This window comes from Nerophis ophidion, linkage group LG09 (genome assembly GCF_033978795.1).
Source record: "Nerophis ophidion isolate RoL-2023_Sa linkage group LG09, RoL_Noph_v1.0, whole genome shotgun sequence".
NCBI classification, from domain to species: Eukaryota; Metazoa; Chordata; class Actinopteri; order Syngnathiformes; family Syngnathidae; genus Nerophis; species Nerophis ophidion.
Window position 1 is genome coordinate 72,577,646 of NC_084619.1, and position 20,931 is coordinate 72,598,576.

General features: G+C 42.2%; 1 protein-coding gene across 6 annotated transcripts in view; it reads left to right on the plus strand.

The window, feature by feature from the left end:
* The window catches only part of LOC133559717 (zinc finger MIZ domain-containing protein 1-like), a 493,896-nt gene that overhangs the window by 432,448 nt on the left and 40,517 nt on the right, over positions 1-20,931 (plus strand). For all 6 annotated transcript variants that reach the window (XM_061911751.1, XM_061911754.1, XM_061911753.1 and 3 more), the window contains 3 exons: positions 12,378-12,513; positions 17,511-17,625; positions 17,703-17,923. In XM_061911751.1, coding sequence (XP_061767735.1) covers positions 12,378-12,513; positions 17,511-17,625; positions 17,703-17,923 — 472 coding nt within the window. The remainder of the gene's footprint in view (positions 1-12,377; positions 12,514-17,510; positions 17,626-17,702; positions 17,924-20,931) is intronic.

The window sequence follows — 20,931 nt, forward strand, 5'->3', positions numbered from 1 at the left end:
GCGTTCTAGGAATGCCACGCTTCCTGGAAGTTGATTTAACGCGACGCCGGTTCCTCGAGGAAAAACTAGAACATGACCAAGAAAATCAGATTTTTTTTACGGCGCCTAAATGCATCGCTGTGCTAACTTGAGGATCGCCGATAAGTGCTTCCTGTTTTGTTTGCGCAAAGGCATTTCCTCCGGACTGCGGACTACAGCGTTCTAGGAATGCCACGCTTCCTGGAAGTTGATTTAACGCGACGCCGGTTCCTCGAGGAAAAACTAGAACATGACCAAGAAAATCTGATTTTTTTTACGGCGCCTAAATGCATCGCTGTGCTAACTTGAGGATCGCCGATAAGTGCTTCCTGTTTTGTTCGCGTAATGGCATTTCCTCCGGACTGCGGACTACAGCGTTCTAGGAATGCCACGCTTCCTGGAAGTTGATTTAACGCGACCCCGATTCCTCGGGGAAAAACAAGAACATGACCAACAAAATCTGATTTTTTTACGGCGCCTAAATGCATCGCTGTGCTAACTTGAGGATCGCCGATAAGTGCTTTCCTGTTTGGTTTGAGCAAAGGCATTTCCTCCGGACTGCGGACTACAGCGTTCTAGGAATGCCACGCTTCCTGGAAGTTGATTTAACGCGACGCCGATTCCTCGAGGAAAAACTAGAACATGACCAAGAAAATCGGATTTTTTTACGGCGCCTAAATGCATCGCTGTGCTAACTTGAGGATCACCAATCGCCGATAAGCGTGGCGTTCTAGGAATGCCACACTTCCTGGAAGTTGATTTAACGCGACGCCGATTCCTCGAGGAAAAACAAGAACATGACCAAGAAAATCTGATTTTTTTACGGCGCCTAAATGCATCGCTGTGCTAACTTGAGGATCGCCGATAAGTGCTTCCTGTTTTGTTTGAGCAAAGGCATTTCCTCCGGACTGCGGACTACAGCGTTCTAGGAATGCCACGCTTCCTGGAAGTTGATTTAACGCGACGCCGATTCCTCGAGGAAAAACTAGAACATGACCAAGAAAATCAGATTTTTTTACGGCGCCTAAAGGCATCGCTGTGCTAACTTGAGGATCGCCGATAAGTGCTTCCTGTTTTGTTTGCGCAAAGGCATTTCCTCCGGACTGCGGTCTCCAGCGTTCTAGGAATGCCACGCTTCCTGGAAGTTGATTTAACGCGACGCCGATTCCTCGAGGAAAAACTAGAACATGACCAAGAAAATCTGATTTTTTTACGGCGCCTAAATGCATCGCTGCTCTAACTTGAGGATCGCCGATAAGTGCTTCCTGTTTGGTTTTAGCAAAGGCATTTCCTCCGGACTGCGGACTACAGCGTTCTAGGAATGCCACGCTTCCTGGAAGTTGATTTAACGCGACGCCGATTCCTCGAGGAAAAACAAGAACATGACCAAGAAAATCTGATTTTTTTACGGCGCCTAAATGCATCGCTGTGCTAACTTGAGGTTCGCCGATAAGTGCTTCCTGTTTTGTTTGCGCAAAGGCATTTCCTCCGGACTGCGGACTCCAGCGTTCTAGGAATGCCACGCTTCCTGGAAGTTGATTTAACGCGACGCCGATTCCTCGAGGAAAAACTAGAACATGACCAAGAAAATCAGATTTTTTTACGCCGCCTAAATGCATCGCTGTGCTAACTTGAGGATAGCCAATCGCCGATAAGTGCTTCCTGTTTTGTTTGCGCAAAGGCATTTCCTCCGGACTGCGGACTCCGGCGTTCTAGGAATGCCACGCTTCCTGGAAGTTGATTTAACGCGACGCCGATTCCTCGAGGAAAAACTAGAACATGACCAAGAAAATCTGATTTTTTTACGCCGCCTGAATGCATCGCTGTGCTAACTTGAGGATCGCCAATCGCCGATAAGTGCTTCCTGTTTTGTTTGCGCAAAGGCATTTCCTGCGGACTGCGGACTCCGGCGTTCTAGGAATGCCACGCTTCCTGGAAGTTGATTTAACGCGACGCCGATTCCTCGAGGAAAAACTAGAACATGACCAAGAAAATCTGATTTTTTTACGGCGCCTAAATGCATCGCTGTGCTAACTTGAGGATCGCCGATAAGTGCTTCCTGTTTGGTTTGCGCAAAGGCATTTCCTCCGGACTGCGGACTCCGGCGTTCTAGGACTGCCACGCTTCCTGGAAGTTGATTTAACGCGACGCCGATTCCTCGAGGAAAAACTAGAACATGACCAAGAAAATCAGATTTTTTTACGGCGCCTAAATGCATCGCTGTGCTAACTTGAGGATCGCCAATCGCCGATAAGTGCTTCCTGTTTGGTTTGAGCAAAGGCATTTCCTCCGGACTGCGGACTCCGGCGTTCTAGGAATGCCACGCTTCCTGGAAGTTGATTTAACGCGACGCCGATTCCTCGAGGAAAAACTAGAACATGACCAAGAAAATCTGATTTTTTTACGGCGCCTAAATGCATCGCTGTGCTAACTTGAGGATGGCCGATAAGTGCTTCCTGTTTGGTTTGAGCAAAGGCATTTCCTCCGGACTGCGGACTCCAGCGTTCTAGGAATGCCACGCTTCCTGGAAGTTGATTTAACGCGACGCCGATTCCTCGAGGAAAAACTAGAACATGACCAAGAAAATCTGATTTTTTTACGGCGCCTAAATGCATCGCTGTGCTAACTTGGGGATCGCCAATCGCCGATAAGTGCTTCCTGTTTGGTTTGCGCGAAGGCATTTCCTCCAGACTGCGGACTCCGGCGTTCTAGGAATGCCACGCTTCCTGGAAGTTGATTTAACGCGACGCCGCTTCCTCGAGGAAAAACTAGAACATGACCAAGAAAATCTGATTTTTTTACGGCGCCTAAATGCATCGCTGTGCTAACTTGAGGATCGCCGATAAGTGCTTCCTGTTTGGTTTTAGCAAAGGCATTTCCTCCGGACTGCGGACTCCAGCGTTCTAGGAATGCCACACTTCCTGGAAGTTGATTTAACGCGACGCCGATTCCTCGAGGAAAAACTAGAACATGACCAAGGAAATCTGATTTTTTTTACGCCGCCTAAATGCATCGCTGTGCTAACTTGAGGATCGCCAATCGCCGATAAGTGCTTCCTGTTTGGTTTGCGCAAAGGCATTTCCTCCGGACTGCGGACTACAGCGTTCTAGGAATGCCAAGCTTCCTGGAAGTTAATTTAACGCGACGCCGATTCCTCGAGGAAAAACTAGAACACGACCAAGAAAATCTGATTTTTTTACGGCGCCTAAATGCATCGCTGTGCTAACTTGAGGATCGCCGATAAGTGCTTCCTGTTTTGTTTGCGCAAAGGCATTTCCTCCGGACTGCGGACTCCAGCGTTCTAGGAATGCCACGCTTCCTGGAAGTTGATTTAACGCGACGCCGATTCCTCGAGGAAAAACTAGAACATGACCAAGAAATCTGATTTTTTTACGGCGCCTAAATGCATCGCTGTGCTAACTTGAGGATCGCCGATAAGTGCTTCCTGTTTTGTTTGAGCAAAGGCATTTCCTCCGGACTGCGGACTCCAGCGTTCTAGGAATGCCACGCTTCCTGGAAGTTGATTTAACGCGACGCCGGTTCCTCGAGGAAAAACTAAAACATGACCAAGAAAATCGGATTTTTTTATGGCGCCTAAATGCATCGCTGTGCTAACTTGAGGATCGCCGATAAGTGCTTCCTGTTTGGTTTTAGCAAAGGCATTTCCTCCGGACTGCGGACTCCGGCGTTCTAGGAATGCCACGCTTCCTGGAAGTTGATTTAACGCGACGCCGATTCCTCGAGGAAAAACTAGAACATGACCAAGGAAATCTGATTTTTTTTACGCCTTCTAAATGCATCGCTGTGCTAACTTGAGGATCGCCAATCGCCGATAAGTGCTTCCTGTTTGGTTTGAGCAAAGGCATTTCCTCTGGACTGCAGACTCCGGCGTTCTAGGAATGCCACGCTTCCTGGAAGTTGATTTAACGCGACGCCGATTCCTCGAGGAAAAACTAGAATATGACCAAGAAAATCTGATTTTTTTACGGCGCCTAAATGCATCGCTGTGCTAACTTGAGGATCGCCAATCGCCGATAAGTGCTTCCTGTTTGGTTTGAGCAAAGGCATTTCCTCCGGACTGCGGACTACAGCGTTCTAGGAATGCCACGCTTCCTGGAAGTTAATTTAACGCGACGCCGATTCCTCGAGGAAAAACTAGAACATGACCAAGAAAATCTGATTTTTTTACCGCGCCTAAATGCATCGCTGTGCTAACTTGAGGATCGCCGATAAGTGCTTCCTGTTTGGTTTGAGCAAAGGCATTTCCTCCGGACTGCGGACTACAGCGTTCTAGGAATGCCACGCTTCCTGGAAGTTGATTTAACGCGACGCCGATTCCTCGAGGAAAAACAAGAACATGACCAAGAAAATCTGATTTTTTTACGGCGCCTAAATGCATCGCTGTGCTAACTTGAGGATCGCCAATCGCCGATAAGTGCTTCCTGTTTGGTTTGAGCAAAGGCATTTCCTCCGGACTGCGGACTACAGCGTTCTAGGAATGCCACGCATTCTAGGAATGGCCGATTCCTCGAGGAAAAACTAGAACATGACCAAGTACGACCGCTCCTACGTTCTCTCCACTTCCCGTCCGGCGCGCGAGGCCTGTCCGCACATGATCACTTTCCACCGGAGTTGCCATTCGATCCTCAACATTCGTAGGGACGGAAGGCGAGTGCGGGCCAAAGATGGAAGAGAAAACATCCTGACATTCAACACTCCCTGCGTCTATTCCCAGATCTCTCCAGTTGCACTATTTACTCACGGGCCAGCCGGCGTTTGCTCCGGTCCGACACGGTAAATAACTGTCCTGCCATCTTGTCTGCAATGTTTGTCTTGTGCTGGGCTTTGACTCCTCAACACAAGTTGTGACAAAAAACAAATGCGCTATTATTTAAGCTGATAGGTCAGACCGACTTGATATTTCTCACACAAATGCAAGGAACACCTGCTGTAACTGTCACAAGAAATCGGGTGCACTGGTCTGTAAAAACCTGAGCAAGATCGGTTGGTTGAAAGGCTGGGCGATATATCGATATACTCGATATACTCGATATATATCGCGGGTTTGTCTCCGTGCGATACAGAAAATGGCTATATCGAGATATTCGAGTACCGTATTTCCTTGAATTGCCGCCGGGGCGCTAATTAATTTAACACCTCTTCTCACTCCGGCGCTTACCAAAGGCATGCGGTAAAGGCAAGCCTTGTGTGGTCATTAAATATGTAAACGGGTCCGTCAGACCCATAAACGGTGTGGTTCCCACAGAAGGTTGCAACATTGTTGGTCAACGCTGTCTGCTCTCATTTTCTCGCACATTTGACCCTCTGGTGTCCTGTGTACCTACACTCTGTGTGTGTGTGTGTGTGTGTGTCTGTGTGTGTGTGGGTGTGTGTGTGTGTGTTACTGAACATCAATTTCCACACTTCTATTAGCCCCAGGTCCAGTGGACCCGGACATCTTATATGTAATAGAAATGTGTCGGGGGATATGGTGTGTGGTCATTAAATATGTAAACGGGTCCATCAGACCCATAAACGGTGTGGTTCCCACAGAAGGTTGTAACATTGTTGGTCAACGCTGTCTGCTCTCATTTTCTCGCACATTTGACCCTCTGGTGTCCTGTGTACCTACACTGTGTGTGTGTGTGTGTGTGTGTGTGTGTGTGTGTGTGGGTGGGTGTGGGTGTGTGTGTGTGTGTGTGTGTGTGTGTGTGTGTTACACAGAACATCAATTTCCACACTTCTATTAGCCCCAGGTCCAGTGGACCCGGACATCTTATATGTAATAGAAATGTGTCGGGGGATATGGTGTGTGGTCATTAAATATGTAAACGGATCCATCAGACCCATAAACGGTGTGGTTCCCACAGAAGGTTGCAACATTGTTGGTCAACGCTGTCTGCTCTCATTTTCTCGCACATTTTACCCTCTGATGTCCTGTGTACCTACACTCTGTGTCTGTGTGTGTGTGTGTGTGTGTGTGTGTGTGTGTGTGTGTGTGTGTGTGTGTGTGTGTGTGTGTGTGTGTGTGTGTGTGTGTGTGTGTGTGTGTGTGTTACACAGAACGTCAATTTCCACACTTCTATTAGCCCCAGGTCCAGTTGACCCGGACATCTTATATGTAATAGAAATGTGTCAAGGGGGTGTATGGTGTGTGGTCATTAAATATGTAAACGGGTCCATCAGACCCATAAACGGTGTGGTTCCCACAGAAGGTTGCAACATTGTTTGTCAACATTGTCTGCTCTCATTTTCTCGCACATTTGACCCTCTGTTGTCCTGTGTACCTACACTCTGTGTGTGTGTGTGTGTGTGTGTGTGTGTGTGTGTGTGTGTGTGTGTGTGTGTGTGTGTGTGTGTGTGTGTGTGTGTGTGTGTGTGTGTGTGTGTGTTACACAGAACATCAATTTCCACACTTCTATTAGCCCCAGGTCCAGTGGACCCGGACATCTTATATGTAATAGAAATGTGTCGGGGGGGTGTATGGTGTGTGGTCATTAAATATGTATTCTGATATATGTTCTTCACAGGGCGGCATAGCTCGGTTGGTAGAGCGTCTGTGGCAGCAACTTGAGGGTTGCAGGTTCGATTCCCGCTTCCGCCATCCTAGTCACTGCCGTTGTGTCCTTGGGCAAGACACTTGACCCACCTGCTCCCAGTGCCACCCACACTGGTTTAAATGTAACTTAGATATTGGGTTTCACTATGTAAAGCGCTTTGAGTCACTAGAGAAAAGCGCTATATAAATATAATTCACTTCACTTCACAGAAAATGAGCCAAAGTCAATGAGTCTCAGTTTGAAAAATTGATCAATTGTATCGTTTTTCTTTTAATAAAAAAATGAAAACGGGTCTCACAGACCCAAACACCACCTTTATGGTCTAAAACAGGGGTCACCAACACGGTGCCCGCGGGCACCAGGTCGCCCGTAAGGACCAGATGAGTCGCCCGCTGGCCTGTTCTAAAAATAGCTCAAATAGCAGCACTTACCAGTGAGCTGCCTCTATTTTTTAAATTGTATTTATTTACTAGCAAGCTGGTGTCGATTTGCTCGACATTTTAAATTCTAAGAGAGACAAAACTCAAATAGAGTTTGAAAATCCAAGAAAATATTTTAAAGGCTTGGTCTTCACTTGTTTAAATAAATTGATTTATTTTTTCTCTTTGCTTCTTATAACTTTCAGAAAGACAATTTTAGAGAAAAAATTCAACCTTAATAATGATTTTAGGATTTTTAAACACATATAACTTTTTATCTTTTAAATTCCTTCCTCTTCTTTCCTGACAATTTAAATCAATGTTCAAGTAAATATTTTTTTTTTATTGTAAAGAATAATAAATACATTTTAATTCAATTCTTAATTTTAGTTTTTGTTTTTTCAACGAAGAATATTTGTGAAATATTTCTTCAAACTTATTATGATTGAAATTCAAAAAAAATATTCTGGCAAATTTAGAAAATCTGTGGAATCAAATTTAAATCTTATTTGAAAGTCTTTTTAATTTCTCTTAAAATTTTTGTTCTGGAAAATCTAGAAAAAATAATGATTTGTCTTTTTTAGAAATATAGCTTGGTGCAATTTATTATATATTCTAACAAAGTGCAGATTGGATTTTAACCTATTTAAAACATGTCATCAAAGTTAAAAAAATAATCTTAATCAGGAAAAATGACTATTGATGTTGCATAAATTATTTTTTTCTTGTTTTTCCCTTCTTTTTTTTCGGTTGAATTTTGAATTTCAAAAAGTCGAAATTGAAGATAAACTATTTTTCAAAATTTAATTTAAATTTTTTTCCTGTTTTCTCCTCTTTTAAACCGTTCAATTAAGTGTTTTTTTTTATCATTTATTCTCTACAAAAAACCTTGCGTAAAAGGAAAAAAATTGTATGACGGAATGACAGACAGAAATACCCATTTTCATATATATATATATATATATATATATATATATATATATATATATATATATATATATATATATATATATATATATATATATATATGTATTTATTAAAGACAAATCGACCGGAATGAGAATCAGCACCTCCAAGTCCGAGTCCATGGTTCTCGCCCGGAAAAGGGTGGAGTGCCATCTCCGGGTTGGGGAGGAGACCCTGCCCCAAGTGGAGGAGTTCAAGTACCTAGGAGTCTTGTTCACGAGTGGGGGAAGAGTGGATCGTGAGATCGACAGGCGCATCGGTGCGGCGTCTTCAGTAATGCGGACGTTGTACCGATCCGTTGTGGTGAAGAAGGAGCTGAGCCGGAAGGCAAAGCTCTCAATTTACCGGTCGATCTACGTTCCCATCCTCACCTATGGTCATGAGCTTTGGGTCATGACCGAAAGGATAAGATCACGGGTACAAGCGGCCCAAATGAGTTTCCAGGTCTCTCCCTTAGAGATAGGGTGAGAAGCTCTGCCATCCGGGAGGAACTCAAAGTAAAGCCGCTGCTCCTCCACATGGAGAGGAGCCAGATGAGGTGGTTCGGGCATCTGGTCAGGATGCCACCCGAACGCCTCCCTAGGGAGGTGTTTAGGGCACGTCCAACCGGTAGGAGGCCACGGGGAAGACCCAGGACACGTTGGGAAGACTATGTCTCCCGGCTGGCCTGGGAACGCCTCGGGATCCCCCGGGAAGAGCTAGACGAAGTGGCTGGGGAGAGGGAAGTCTGGGCTTCCCTGCTTAGGCTGTTGCCCCCGCGACCCGACCTCAGATAAGCGGAAGATGATGGATAGATATATATATATATATATATATATATATATATATATATCTTGATTGGATTATCCAGAGAATAGTGCTCGATACCGTGGTAGAGCGCAATATGTAGGTGTGGGAAAAATCACAAGACTACCTCATCTCTACAGAACTGTTTCATGAGGGGGGAACTCAATCATCAGGAGATTTTTCTGTAGAGATGAAGTAGTCTTGTGATTTTTCCCACACCTACATATATATATATCCATCCATCCATTTTCTACCGCTTATTCCCTTTTGGGGTCGCGGGGGGGGCCTGGCGCCTATCTCAGTTACAATCGGGCGGAAGGCGGGGTACACCCTGGACAAGTCGCCACCTCATCACAGGGCCAACACAGATAGACAGACAACATTCACACTCACATTCACACACTAGGGACCATTTAGTGTTGCCAATCAACCTATCCCCAGGTGCATGTCTTTGGAAGTGGGAGGAAGCCGGAGTACCCGGAGGGAACCCACGCATTCACGGGGAGAACATGCAAACTCCACACAGAAAGATCCCGAGCCTGGATTTGAACCCAGGACTGCAGGACCTTCGTATTGTGAGGCAGATGCACTAACCCCTCTGCCACAGTGAAGCCATATATATATATATATATATATATATATATATATATATATATATATATATATCGCAGAGGTGGCGACTTGTCCAGGGTGTACCCTGCCTTTCGCCCGATTGTAGCTGAGATAGGCGCCAGCGCCCCCCCGTGACCCCGAAAGGGAATAAGCGGTAGAAAATGGATGGATGGATATATATATATATATATATATATATATATATATATATATATATATATATATAGATTTCTTTATTAAAGATAAATTGAGCAAATTGGCTATTTCTGGCAATTTTTTTTAAGTGTGTATCAAACTGGTAGCCCTTCAGTACCCAAGAAGTAGCTCTTGGTTTCAAAAAGGTTGGTGACCCCTGGTCTAAACTGTCCTTTATTCAAACTTTTTGGGACTTCATTTGTGATCCTGTTCTTGTGTCAAGTCCCGCTTTCCTGCATGGCCCTTTAGAACCGTCATTGTCATAGTTTTTTTGGTGTGTTTTTGAGTCCTCGTTGAGTCTGAAGTGTGTGTACATGTCAAGACAAGGCCGTGAACCGCAACCCCCTCGCTAAATATGCATGCCGCTCCGTGGCCGAGCCCTCTTCCTCTTTTATGAATGACTCCTGGCCCTCTGCAGGTCGGCGACTCGCTGATACCACGAGTCAACGCCATCCTCCGCGGCCTCGCCCTCCATCAGAGCGACAGCGGCTGACGTTTTAGGTCTAAATGGCGGGTTAGCAGCTTGAAGAGTCAGCGCCTGAGTGTGGAGGTGGTGATTTAGTGGGAAGATAAGCTCTCCGTAATGACAGGGTGGAATAATTCCTCCTAAACGAGGAGGCCGGGCGCTCTCCGCCCACGACAAGACGGAACGCTCTCCTTCCTTTCTGTCCTTCGCGCTCTGTTTCGCCTCGCCTGCTTGCATTTGCAAGTTTTGCAGGTTTTAACGGAGAAGTTGGAAGTTGTGCGAAGAAAATCCGTGCTTGCAAAAATGCACCGAAGACTGATAGGATGACACGTAATAAATGAAATAATTAGTGCTCGACTGTGACGTAAAGGAATAAGTTGGAGGAATAAGTCAACAATTAAGGTCACCGGCTAAAATGAGATTCAATTTTATCTGTGTTTTTTTTTCTTTTCTAATATATTATTTAAGACTATTTTTAGTTTATTTGTAAATGTATTTTATTATTTTGCTTTCATTTTTTTGTAAATGTTTTTCTAGATTTAAATATGAATTTATTTTGTAATATATACAACAGTTTTTTCTGTTATTTATTATCTTTAATGTGATTTTTTTGTATTTTCTTTAGTTATTAATTTATTTTGAGCTAATTATAACTGTTTTATTCTTTGATGTATTTATTTTTTCTATTATTTAGTTTTTGATATATCCTTGGTTCGTATTATTTAATAAATTATTCATTTTGAAGTAATTATATTATTATTAATAATTACAACCGTTTTTTATTTTATGTATTATTTTTAATGTATTTGTTTTTTAATATTTTTATCGGCTCATTTTTTCTATTAGTTATTATTCAATTTTGAGCTAATATAGTTGTTTTTATTCTTTAATGTATTTATTTTTATATTATTTTGTTTTTGATACGTCCTTGGTTCATATTATTTAATCAATTATTCATTTTGAAGTAATTATAGCATTTTTATTGGTATAATATCATTGGCTCATATCTTTTTTTTAAATTAATTATTCATTTATTTTGTGATAATTACAACAGTTTTTTATTTGATTCATCATCTTTAATGTGATTTTTTTTTATTGGTTAATTTTTTCTAATAGTTATTAAATGATTTTGAACTAATTATAACTGTTTTTATTCTTTAATGTATTTATTTTTTATATTATTTAGTTTTGTATTTATCCTTGGTTCATATTCTTTAATCAATAATTCATTTTGAAGTAATTATAGCGTTTTTATTTTATTTATGTGTTTCAATTATTATGTTTTTAGATCTTTTCTTTATCAATTGTTAATTTATTTTGCAATAATTAATACTGTTTTTTTTTATTTATTATCTTTTATGTATTGAATTTTTTCTATTTTATTGGCTCATTTTTTTTGTCTTAGTTCTTCATTTATTTTGAGCAAATTATAACTTTTTTATTTTTATATATCTTGGTTTGTATTATTTAGGTATGGGGGGGTTTAATTATTTTTTTGTTTTTGTCATGAAAAAGGGAGTTTTTTTGGGGGGTTGGTGCACTAATTGTAAGTGTATCTTGTGTTTTTTATGTTGATTTAATAAATTAAAAATTATTAAAAAAAATGATTCTGCGGCCCGGTACCAATCGGTTGGGGACCACTGCACTACAGAGTCACAATTAAATTATTTTATTTTTATTTTGGTGTAATATCATTGACTCATATATTTTTATTATTAAACATTTATTTTACAATAATTATAACAGTTTTATTTGATTTATAATGTTTTATGTATTTATTTTTTATTTTTATTTTTTTAAATATATAATTACATCATTGACTCATATTTTCATATTGTATTTTTGGTCTGAGTATGTTTTAGGTTTTTTTTTTTTGTTTTTTTTTGGCAAACAAACAAAACTAGTCATTCATGCAAAAGTGTCATGTGAGCAACGTTTAGCTCTTCTAATTATCGTTATCCATATTTTGATTTAACAAAAGAGTAAATAATAGGTCAAATACAGTTTGTAGGATTACCCCCATCCAAAAGAAAGTACAAAAGTAAAATAATAGTGATCTGGATGAAAGTGTTTCTATTTCTTTCTTTCTTTTTTCACTCTGTTAAATGTCTGTTCCTGTTAAATGTCTGTTTTAGTCATGGTTGCATTGCTCCAAGAATAAATGCTGAGCTACTGTAGGAACTTTGCACAGTATTCTGCAGTATATTGAGTCAGGTCGCCCCCTAGAGGCCTCCAAAAGAAAGCCTCATGAAGCAACTACTTAAAACAGAAGCTTGAACCCACTGCAGTGCATTCTGGGAGTCTTATTTTGTTGTTAACACACATGTTGTGTGCTTGTATGTGTCGTCCCCGCAGCCCTGCTGTCGTCGTGGTGCGAGGAGCTGGGTCGACTGCTCCTGCTGCGTCACCAGAAGAACAGGCAGAACGAGTCGCAGGGGAAAGTGTCCATGCAGCCCAGCATGAACAGCATGAAGGCCGGCCTCACGCACAGGTAAGTGTACACCTGCAGAGGAGACATTTAGAAGGTTGGTTTTTTTAAACACGTCACGCTTTAATTTTTTGGTCTGTTTTTCCAAGCTTAAACATGGCTAAATTAATGGAAACTAACAATACTGCAATAGTCCTGACAGCCAGATGAGCTCTGACCAATCAGAGCACGCTGCTCAGTATCGAGGCCTCTGATTGGCTCAGCCTCATTAGCCTTACCAAGAGAGTGTCAAGGTGACTAAAGAGTGCTTTTTCATGTCTAAATGCCACCTGTAATGCTGAAAAATGTACTTTGAAGGTAGTAAATGATCCTTCTACGTCAGGTCGCCCGCAGGCCTGTTCTAAAAATAGCTCAAATAGCAGCACTTACCAGTGAGCTGCCTCAATTTTTTTTAAATTTACAAGCAAGCTGGTTTCGCTTTGCTGGACATTTTTAATTCGAAGAGAGACAAAACTCAAATAGAATTTGAAAATCCAAGAAAATATTTTAAAGACTTGTTTAAATAAATTCTTTTTTTTTTTAATTTACTTTGCTTCTTATAACTTCCAGAAAGACAATTTTAGAGAAAAAATACAACCTTAAAAATGATTTTAGGACCTTTTTACCTTTTAAATTCCTTCCTCTTCTTCTTTCCTGACAATTAAAATCAATGTTCAAGTAAAAAAAAAAGTGTTATTGTAAAGAATGATTAATACATTTTATTTTAATTATTCGTTTAATCTTCTGTTTTTCCGACAAATAATATTTGTGAAATTTTTCTTCAACCTTATTATGATTAAAATTTTAAAAAAAATTCTGGCAAATCTACAAAATCTGTAGAATCAAATTTAAATCTTATTTCAAAGTATTTTGAATTTCTTTTAAAATTTTTGTTGTGGAAAATCTAGAAGAAATAATGATTTGTCTTTGTTAGAAATATAGCTTGGTCCAATTTGTTATATATTCTAACAAAATGCAGATTGGATTTTAACCTATTTAAAACATGTCATCAACATTTTAAAATTAATCTTAATCAGGAAAAATTACTGATGATGTTCCATAAATTATTTTTTTAATTTTTTCAAAAAGATTCAAATTAGCTAGTTTTGCTGTTCTTTTTTTCGGTTGAATTTTGAATTTTAAAGAGTCGAAATTGAAGATAAACTATGTTTCAAAATTAAATTATCATTTTTTTCCTGTTTTCTCCTCTTTTAAACTGTTCAATTAAGTGTTTTTTTCATCATTTATTCTCTACAAAAAACCTTCCTTAAAAGGAAAAAAAATGTACGACGGAATGCAGACAGAAATACCCATTCTTTTAATATATATATATATATATATATATATATATATATTTATTTATTAAAGGTAAATTGAGCAAATAGGCTATTTCTAGCAATTTATTTAAGTGTGTATCAAACTGGTAGCCCTTGGCGTTAATCAGTACCCAAGAAGTAGCTCTTGCTTTCAAAAAAGGTTGCTGACCCCTGCTCTACGCTCTAGCTATGAAAATATATTTTTTATATAATTAATTATTCCTACTTTTCGGATATTATTTTTACCACGGTCCTAAAGAAGGGATTACCGTATCCAGTCCAATCCAATCCACTTTATTTGTTTAGCACATTTAAACAACAGAAATGTTTCCAAAGTGCTGCACGACAATATTAAAAACAATATTCGAATATTATCCTAAGCTGCACCAATGACTGAAGAACAACAAAAAGATAGATGAATATAAAACCAATGTAAAATAAATGTAATTAAAATCAATCAATCAATGTTTATTTATATAGCCCCAAATCCCAAATGTCTCAAAGGACTGCACAAATCATTACGACTACAACATCCTCGGAAGAACCCACAAAAGGGCAAGGAAAACTCACACCCAGTGGGCAGGGAGAATTCACATCCAGTGGGACGCCAGTGACAATGCTGACTATGAGAAACCTTGGAGAGGACCTCAGATGTGGGCAACCCCCCCCTCTAGGGGACCGAAAGCAATGGATGTCGAGCGGGTCTAACATGATACTGTGAAAGTTCAATCCATAGTGGCTCCAACACAGCAGCGAGAGTCCCGTCCACAGGAAACCATCTCAAGCGGATCAGCAGCGTAGAGATGTCCCCAACCGATACAGGCGAGCGGTCCATCCTGGGTCCCGACGAGCGGTCCATCCTGGGTCTCGACTCTGGACAGCCAGTACTTCATCCATGGTCATCGGACCGGACCCCCTCCACAAGGGAGGGGGGGACATAGGAGAAAAAAGAAAAGAAGCGGCAGATCAACTGGTCTAAAAAGGAGGTCTATTTAAAGGCTAGAGTATACAGATGAGTTTTAAGGTGAGACTTAAATGCTTCTAAAAACGATTGTAAAGGGTAAAACCATCCATTCGTCCATCCATTTCCTACCGCTTGTCCCTTTTGGGGGCTCGGGGGCGGTGCTGGAGCCTATCTCTGCTGCATTTGGGCGGAAGGCGCTTACACCCTGGACAAGTCGCCACCTCATCACAGGGCCAACACAGATAGACAAACAACATTCACACTCACATTCACACACTAGGGACGACAGTTGTGATCAAAATTATTCAACCCCCACACAATTTTGGTGTTTTAGCAAGTTGGACTTTTATTCCGTATTTTGTTTATAGTCATATCAAATAAAGATGTGTCAAATAGACAAATGCAACCCTAACCCTAGTGCCCCAATACCCCATAGAGGAGCCTACATGGGGTCATACCCAGGACACAAAGGCAGTAGTAGTAGCACAAACAATAACACTTCTTTTGAGGGTCGAAAACTATTTGTTGATTTCAAAACCATTTGGTTATCAGTGGAGAAAATTCCATAATTCAGCCGCGCCGTTTTATAAGCCGCAGGTTTCAAAGCGTAGGAATGAAGTGGCCCGAAATTGCGCAATCTCGTGTGGGAAGGGACGACTGTATTTATCCATTCATTTTATACTGCTTATTCCCTTTTTGGGGGCGCTGGGGCCTATCTCAGCTACAATTGGGTGGAAGGCGGCGTACACCCTGGACAAGTCACCACCTCTTCGACTGTATTTAGCACTTTAAAATGTCCACGTCGCCTGCATAACAACTTCTAAAAACCGCTATCAAGCCCTTCCAAGTGTGGCCAGGGTCCGTTTTCTTATATTTGCAAAGGTCTCTCACACAAATCCAGTCGTTAAAAAGTTGACTGGAGTTCATTGTGGCGTTCCGCCAGTGGTAGTTCTTAAATCTACCGTCTTCCGCCTGCTCCGCCGTTGAGGTTTTCGCCGTATTCCTAACCCAGTCAGGGTAACAGTAGTAAAGGAGTTAACATCCAAGTGGCCCAAGACCCCATATCATCGGCGGTCACTCGAACAAGTATGACAATCCTCCTGGTAAGGGTGTGTGGAGGATGCCTGTGCGTGACTTTGTTTTACGTGGGGAGACTGGTGCACAGTCAGTCACCACACGATCCCTGACAGAATCGGGTCAGGGTCCAGAGGCATGGAGTCCAAGACAACTGGGGACCCTTTTCTGCTGCAGCCTTCTTCCGCCGTTGTGGTAGTTACCGTCTTCCACCTGCTCCGCAGTTGAGGTCTTCACCGTATCCCCGTCTAGGGGGCAGTCAGTTACTAGGCTTTTGCCAAGGGCCACCTGGGGTGACAGCATTAAAGGGGTTAACATCCTATCAATCAATGTTTACTTATATAGCCCCGAATCACTAGTGTCTCAAAGGGCTGCACAAACCACTACGACATCCTCGGTAGGCCCACATAAGGGCAAGGAAAACTCACACCCAGTGGGATGTCGTTGACAATGATGACTATGAGAACCTTGGAGAGGACAAAAGCAACTCCTAGTGCCCCAATACCCCATAGAGGAGCCTACATGGGGTCATACCCTGGACACAAAGGCAGTAGTAGTAGTAGCACAAACAATAACACTTCTTTGGAGTGTCGAAAACTATTTGTTGATTTCAAAACCATTTGGTTATCAGCGGAGAAAATTCCATAATTCAGCCGCGCCGTTTTATAAGCCGCAGGTTTCAAAGCGTAGGAATGAAGTGGCCCGAAATTGCGCAATCTCGTGTGGGAAGGGACGACTGTATTGATCCATTCATTTTCTACCGCTTATTCCCTTTTTTGGGGGCGCTGGGGCCTATCTCAGCTACAATCGGGTGGAAGGCGGCGTACACCCTGGACAAGTCACCACCTCATCGACTGTATTTAGCACTTTAAAATGTCCACGTCGCCTCCATAACAACTTCTAAAAACCGCTATCAAGCCCTTCCAAGTGTGGCCAGGTTGTATTTTCTTATATTTGCAAGGGTCTGTCACACAAATCCAGTCGTTAAAAAGTTGACTGGAGTTCATTGTGGCGTTCCCCCAGCGGTGGGTCAGTCTTCATTAAACTATTCCATTGAAGTCGCACACACACACACACACACGCGGGATTTGCATTTTTTTTGGAGTGGAAGCAGAATTACTTTGAGGGCGCTGAGCAGATTTAAGGAGGTCGGGGGAGAGAGGGGGGGGGGGGAGGGGGACTGTTAAGTAATGTTTTGAGAACATGGTGTGCTCATGACACTCTCTATCAAAGAAGCAGCTTTCAAAAAAAACAAAACTAAAAGGGGAATAAAGACAACCTGGAGTTAGTCAAAGATCCTTTTCGGGGGGTCTGCGGAGGATCTTTGAGGAAATATCAAAACATGTCGTTCATTCTGAGGAGAGCTCACCTCGGGGAGAGAAACCAGCTCCCGTCCAAAAATAGCAGCTTTCTCCTGCCCTTGCAGCTTGGCCGCCCGCCTCGATCCCATCTGGATGTTTATTGTGCTTTGGACGGGAAGGGGGGGGGGGTGTCTCACGTTCATTCCAGAGCAGACCTTTCCACCACTGCTGGAGGTTTTTCGGGGCCTTTGGGCCTGGAGGGGAGCTCGTCGGCACCGAGGTGTTGTTGTTTTTTTTTGTGCAAGGGGATTGTCGCCCGACGCTGAAATTTGCAAAGTAACAATTGGCTCTCTTTTTATTCCCCAGCGATGGCTCCTTTCCTTACGACTCCGTCCCCTGGCAACAAAACACTAACCAGCCCCCCGGGTCATTGTCTGTAGTTACAACAGTGTGGGGCGTCACCAACACATCGCAGAGTCAGGTAAGGTCTCAGCACATCCAGGTATCTGCTCGGAGAAAATAATCGTATTTCTCCCGTGTGTTTTTTTTTCTCTCCAGGTTCTGGGGAACCCGATGGTCAACAGCAATAATCCCATGAACCCCGGGGGTAACCCCATGGCGTCGGGGATGTCGGCCGGGGCGGCGGGGCTCAACTCGCCGCAGTTTGCCGCTCAGCAGCAGCAGTTCCCCAGCAAAGGAGGCTCCAGCCAGCAGTACATTCAGCAGGGGATGTACAGCAGACCCGGATACCCTGGAGGCCCCGGGGGGTACAGTGGCAGGTGCGGCCTGACTCAGTATTTTTCTGTTATTGAACCCTGTAAATCCATCCATCCGTCTTCTGGGACCCCGAACGGGACAAGCGCTAGAAAATGGATATATATATATATATGTAGGTGTGGGAAAAATCACAAGACTACTTCATCTCTACAGAACTGTTTCATGAGGGGTTCCCTCAATCATCAGGAGACTCTCCTGATGATTGAGGGAACCCCTCATGAAACAGTTCTGTAGAGATGAAGTAGTCTTGTGATTTTTCCCACACCTACATATTGCGCTCTACCACGGTATCGAGCACTATTCTCTGGATAATCCAATCAAGAGATATATATATATATATATATATATGTAGGTGTGGGAAAAATCACAAGACTACTTCATCTCTACAGAACTGTTTCATGAGGGGTTCCCTCAATCATCAGGAGATTTTCTCCTGAAACCCCTCATGAAACAGTTCTGTAGAGATGAAGTAGTCTTGTGATTTTCCCACACCTACATATATATATATATATATATATATATATATATATATATATATATATATACATACACACACATACATACTAGAGATGCACGGTTTGCGGTCTCATCCGCGGGTCGGGCAGGGTGACATGACGATAAAATAAATTTTAATTAGATTCGGGCGCCCGCCCTATTGTAGCTGAGATAGGCGCCAGCGCCCCCAGCGACCCCTAAATGGGAATAAGCGGTAGGAAATGGATGGATGGATAGATTCAGGCGGGTGGCGGTTGAACCATTCGGAAATATTTGATATACACGGTTCTGGGATCGATATCTTTTACCGTTCAAAGAGCCATTTATGACCCGTGTCATAAAGCAAAGAAGACAATAGGAGATGCAAACGTTCTCTAGAATGACTGCCGGTAGTCACCCAGTTAATAATTATTTAGGGCGTGCCATGAAACCATTGGCTTTGTCGACTTCTACAACATGTACGATCTGCTTGCCAGTCCAGCATCATGTTGTGTGTGGCTTCCGCAAGCACACGCACACGACTGCAAGGCATACTGGGTGACACAGAGTACACTAATGGTTGTGATAGCAACAATTTTAACACTCTTACTAATATGCACCACGTTGTGAAGCCACACCAAATAAGAATGACAAACACATTTCGGGAAAGCATCCTCACAGTAACACAACATTAACGCAACACAACAAATACCCAGAATCCTTTGCATCCATGACACTTCCTGACTATTTTATACAACCCGCTAGCAGCAAGTCTCACGGAGGCAAAGGATTCTGGGTATTTGTTGTGTTATATATATATATATATGTGTGTATCTTTTTAATATATCCATCCATCTATTTTCTACTGCTTGTCCCTTTTGGGGTCGCGGGGGGCGCTGGCGCCTATCTCAGCTACAATCGGGGTACACCCTGGACAAGTCGCCACCTCATCGCAGGGCCAACACAGATAGACAGACAACATTCACACACTAAGGCCCATTTAATGTAATAAGAATCATGATTCATATGTGAATCATTTTTTTTTTGTGCACCCTATTAATTACTGTACATAAATCGCTGGAAAATATAAAAAAGAGGACTTCAACGGGTGTCTCGAAGAACTTTTAAGTTTTATAAATCACAAATTGTGTGCTCGCAAGGTTAAAATTTCAATGCCAGGATCTGGCAACGTGTTTACGCTGGTCCAAGTTCTTCTAAACAACAGGAGCACTCTTGTGTTTATAGGAATGTGCTGCAAATTTGTCTCCCAAATTTTGAACTGAACTTGGGGAATGATGTCATTCTTAGACCCGATTTGGCCCCGGGGCCACCAGTTGAATATCACTGCCATTTGTCATTGATCATTTGTCCAACTCTGATTAGACCTCCAGTTTATACACGTGTGCTTGCAAACACGGCCCATAGGGGGCACCGCAAATGCCATTTACACAAAATAATGGGACTCTTAATGTCCGATAATTGCTTTTTAGCCGATATTCCGATATTGTCCAACTCTTGATTACAGATTCCGATATCAACAGATACGGATATATATACAGTCTTGGAATTAACACATTATTATGCCTAATTTTGTTGTAATGCCCCCACTGGATGCATTAAACAATGTAACAAGGTTTTCCGAAATAAATCAACTCAAGTTAGAGGGGGAAAAAAATGCTAACATGGCACTGCCATATTTATTATTAAAGTCACAAAGTGCGTTATTTTTTTGTAACATTCCTCAAAAAAGCAGTTTGGAATTTGGGACAAGCTCTCCCTGAGAGAGCATGAGGAGGTTAAGGTGGGCGGGGTTGAGGAGGTGGGGTGTAGGGCGTAGCAAGGGTTTTATATTGTAGCGTCCCGGAAGAGTTAGTGCTGCAAGGATTTCTGGGTATTTGTTCTATTGTGTTTATGTTGTGTTACGGTGCGGATGTTCTCCCGAAATGTGATTGTCATTCTAGTTTGGTGTGGGTTCACAGTGTGGCGCATATTTGTAACAGTGTTTAAAGTTGTTTATGCGGCCACCCTCAGTGTGACCTGTATGGCTCTTGACCAAGTGTGATTTGCATTCACACATCTAGTTTGGTCTGGGTTCACAGTGTGGCGCATATTTGTAACAGTGTTTAAAGTTGTTTATGCGGCCACCCTCAGTGTGACCTGTATGGCTCTTGACCAAGTGTGACTTGCATTCACTTGTGTGTGTGTGAAAAGCTTTAAATATTATGTGATTGGGCCGGCACGCAAAGGCAGTGCCTTTAAGGCAGGGGGCACCCATAAGGCCCAGATGAGTCGCCCACTGGCCTGTTCTAAAAAAAATTCAAATAGCAGCACTTACCAGTGAGCTGCCTCTATTTTTTTAATTTTATTTATTTACTAGCAAGCTGGTCTGGCTTTGCTCGACATTTTTTGTTCTAAGAGAGACAAAACTCAAATAGAATTTGACAATCCTAGAAGATATTTTAAAGACTTGGTCTTCACTTGTTTAAATAAATTCATTTATTTTTCTTTGCTTCTTATAACTTTCAGTTGGACAATT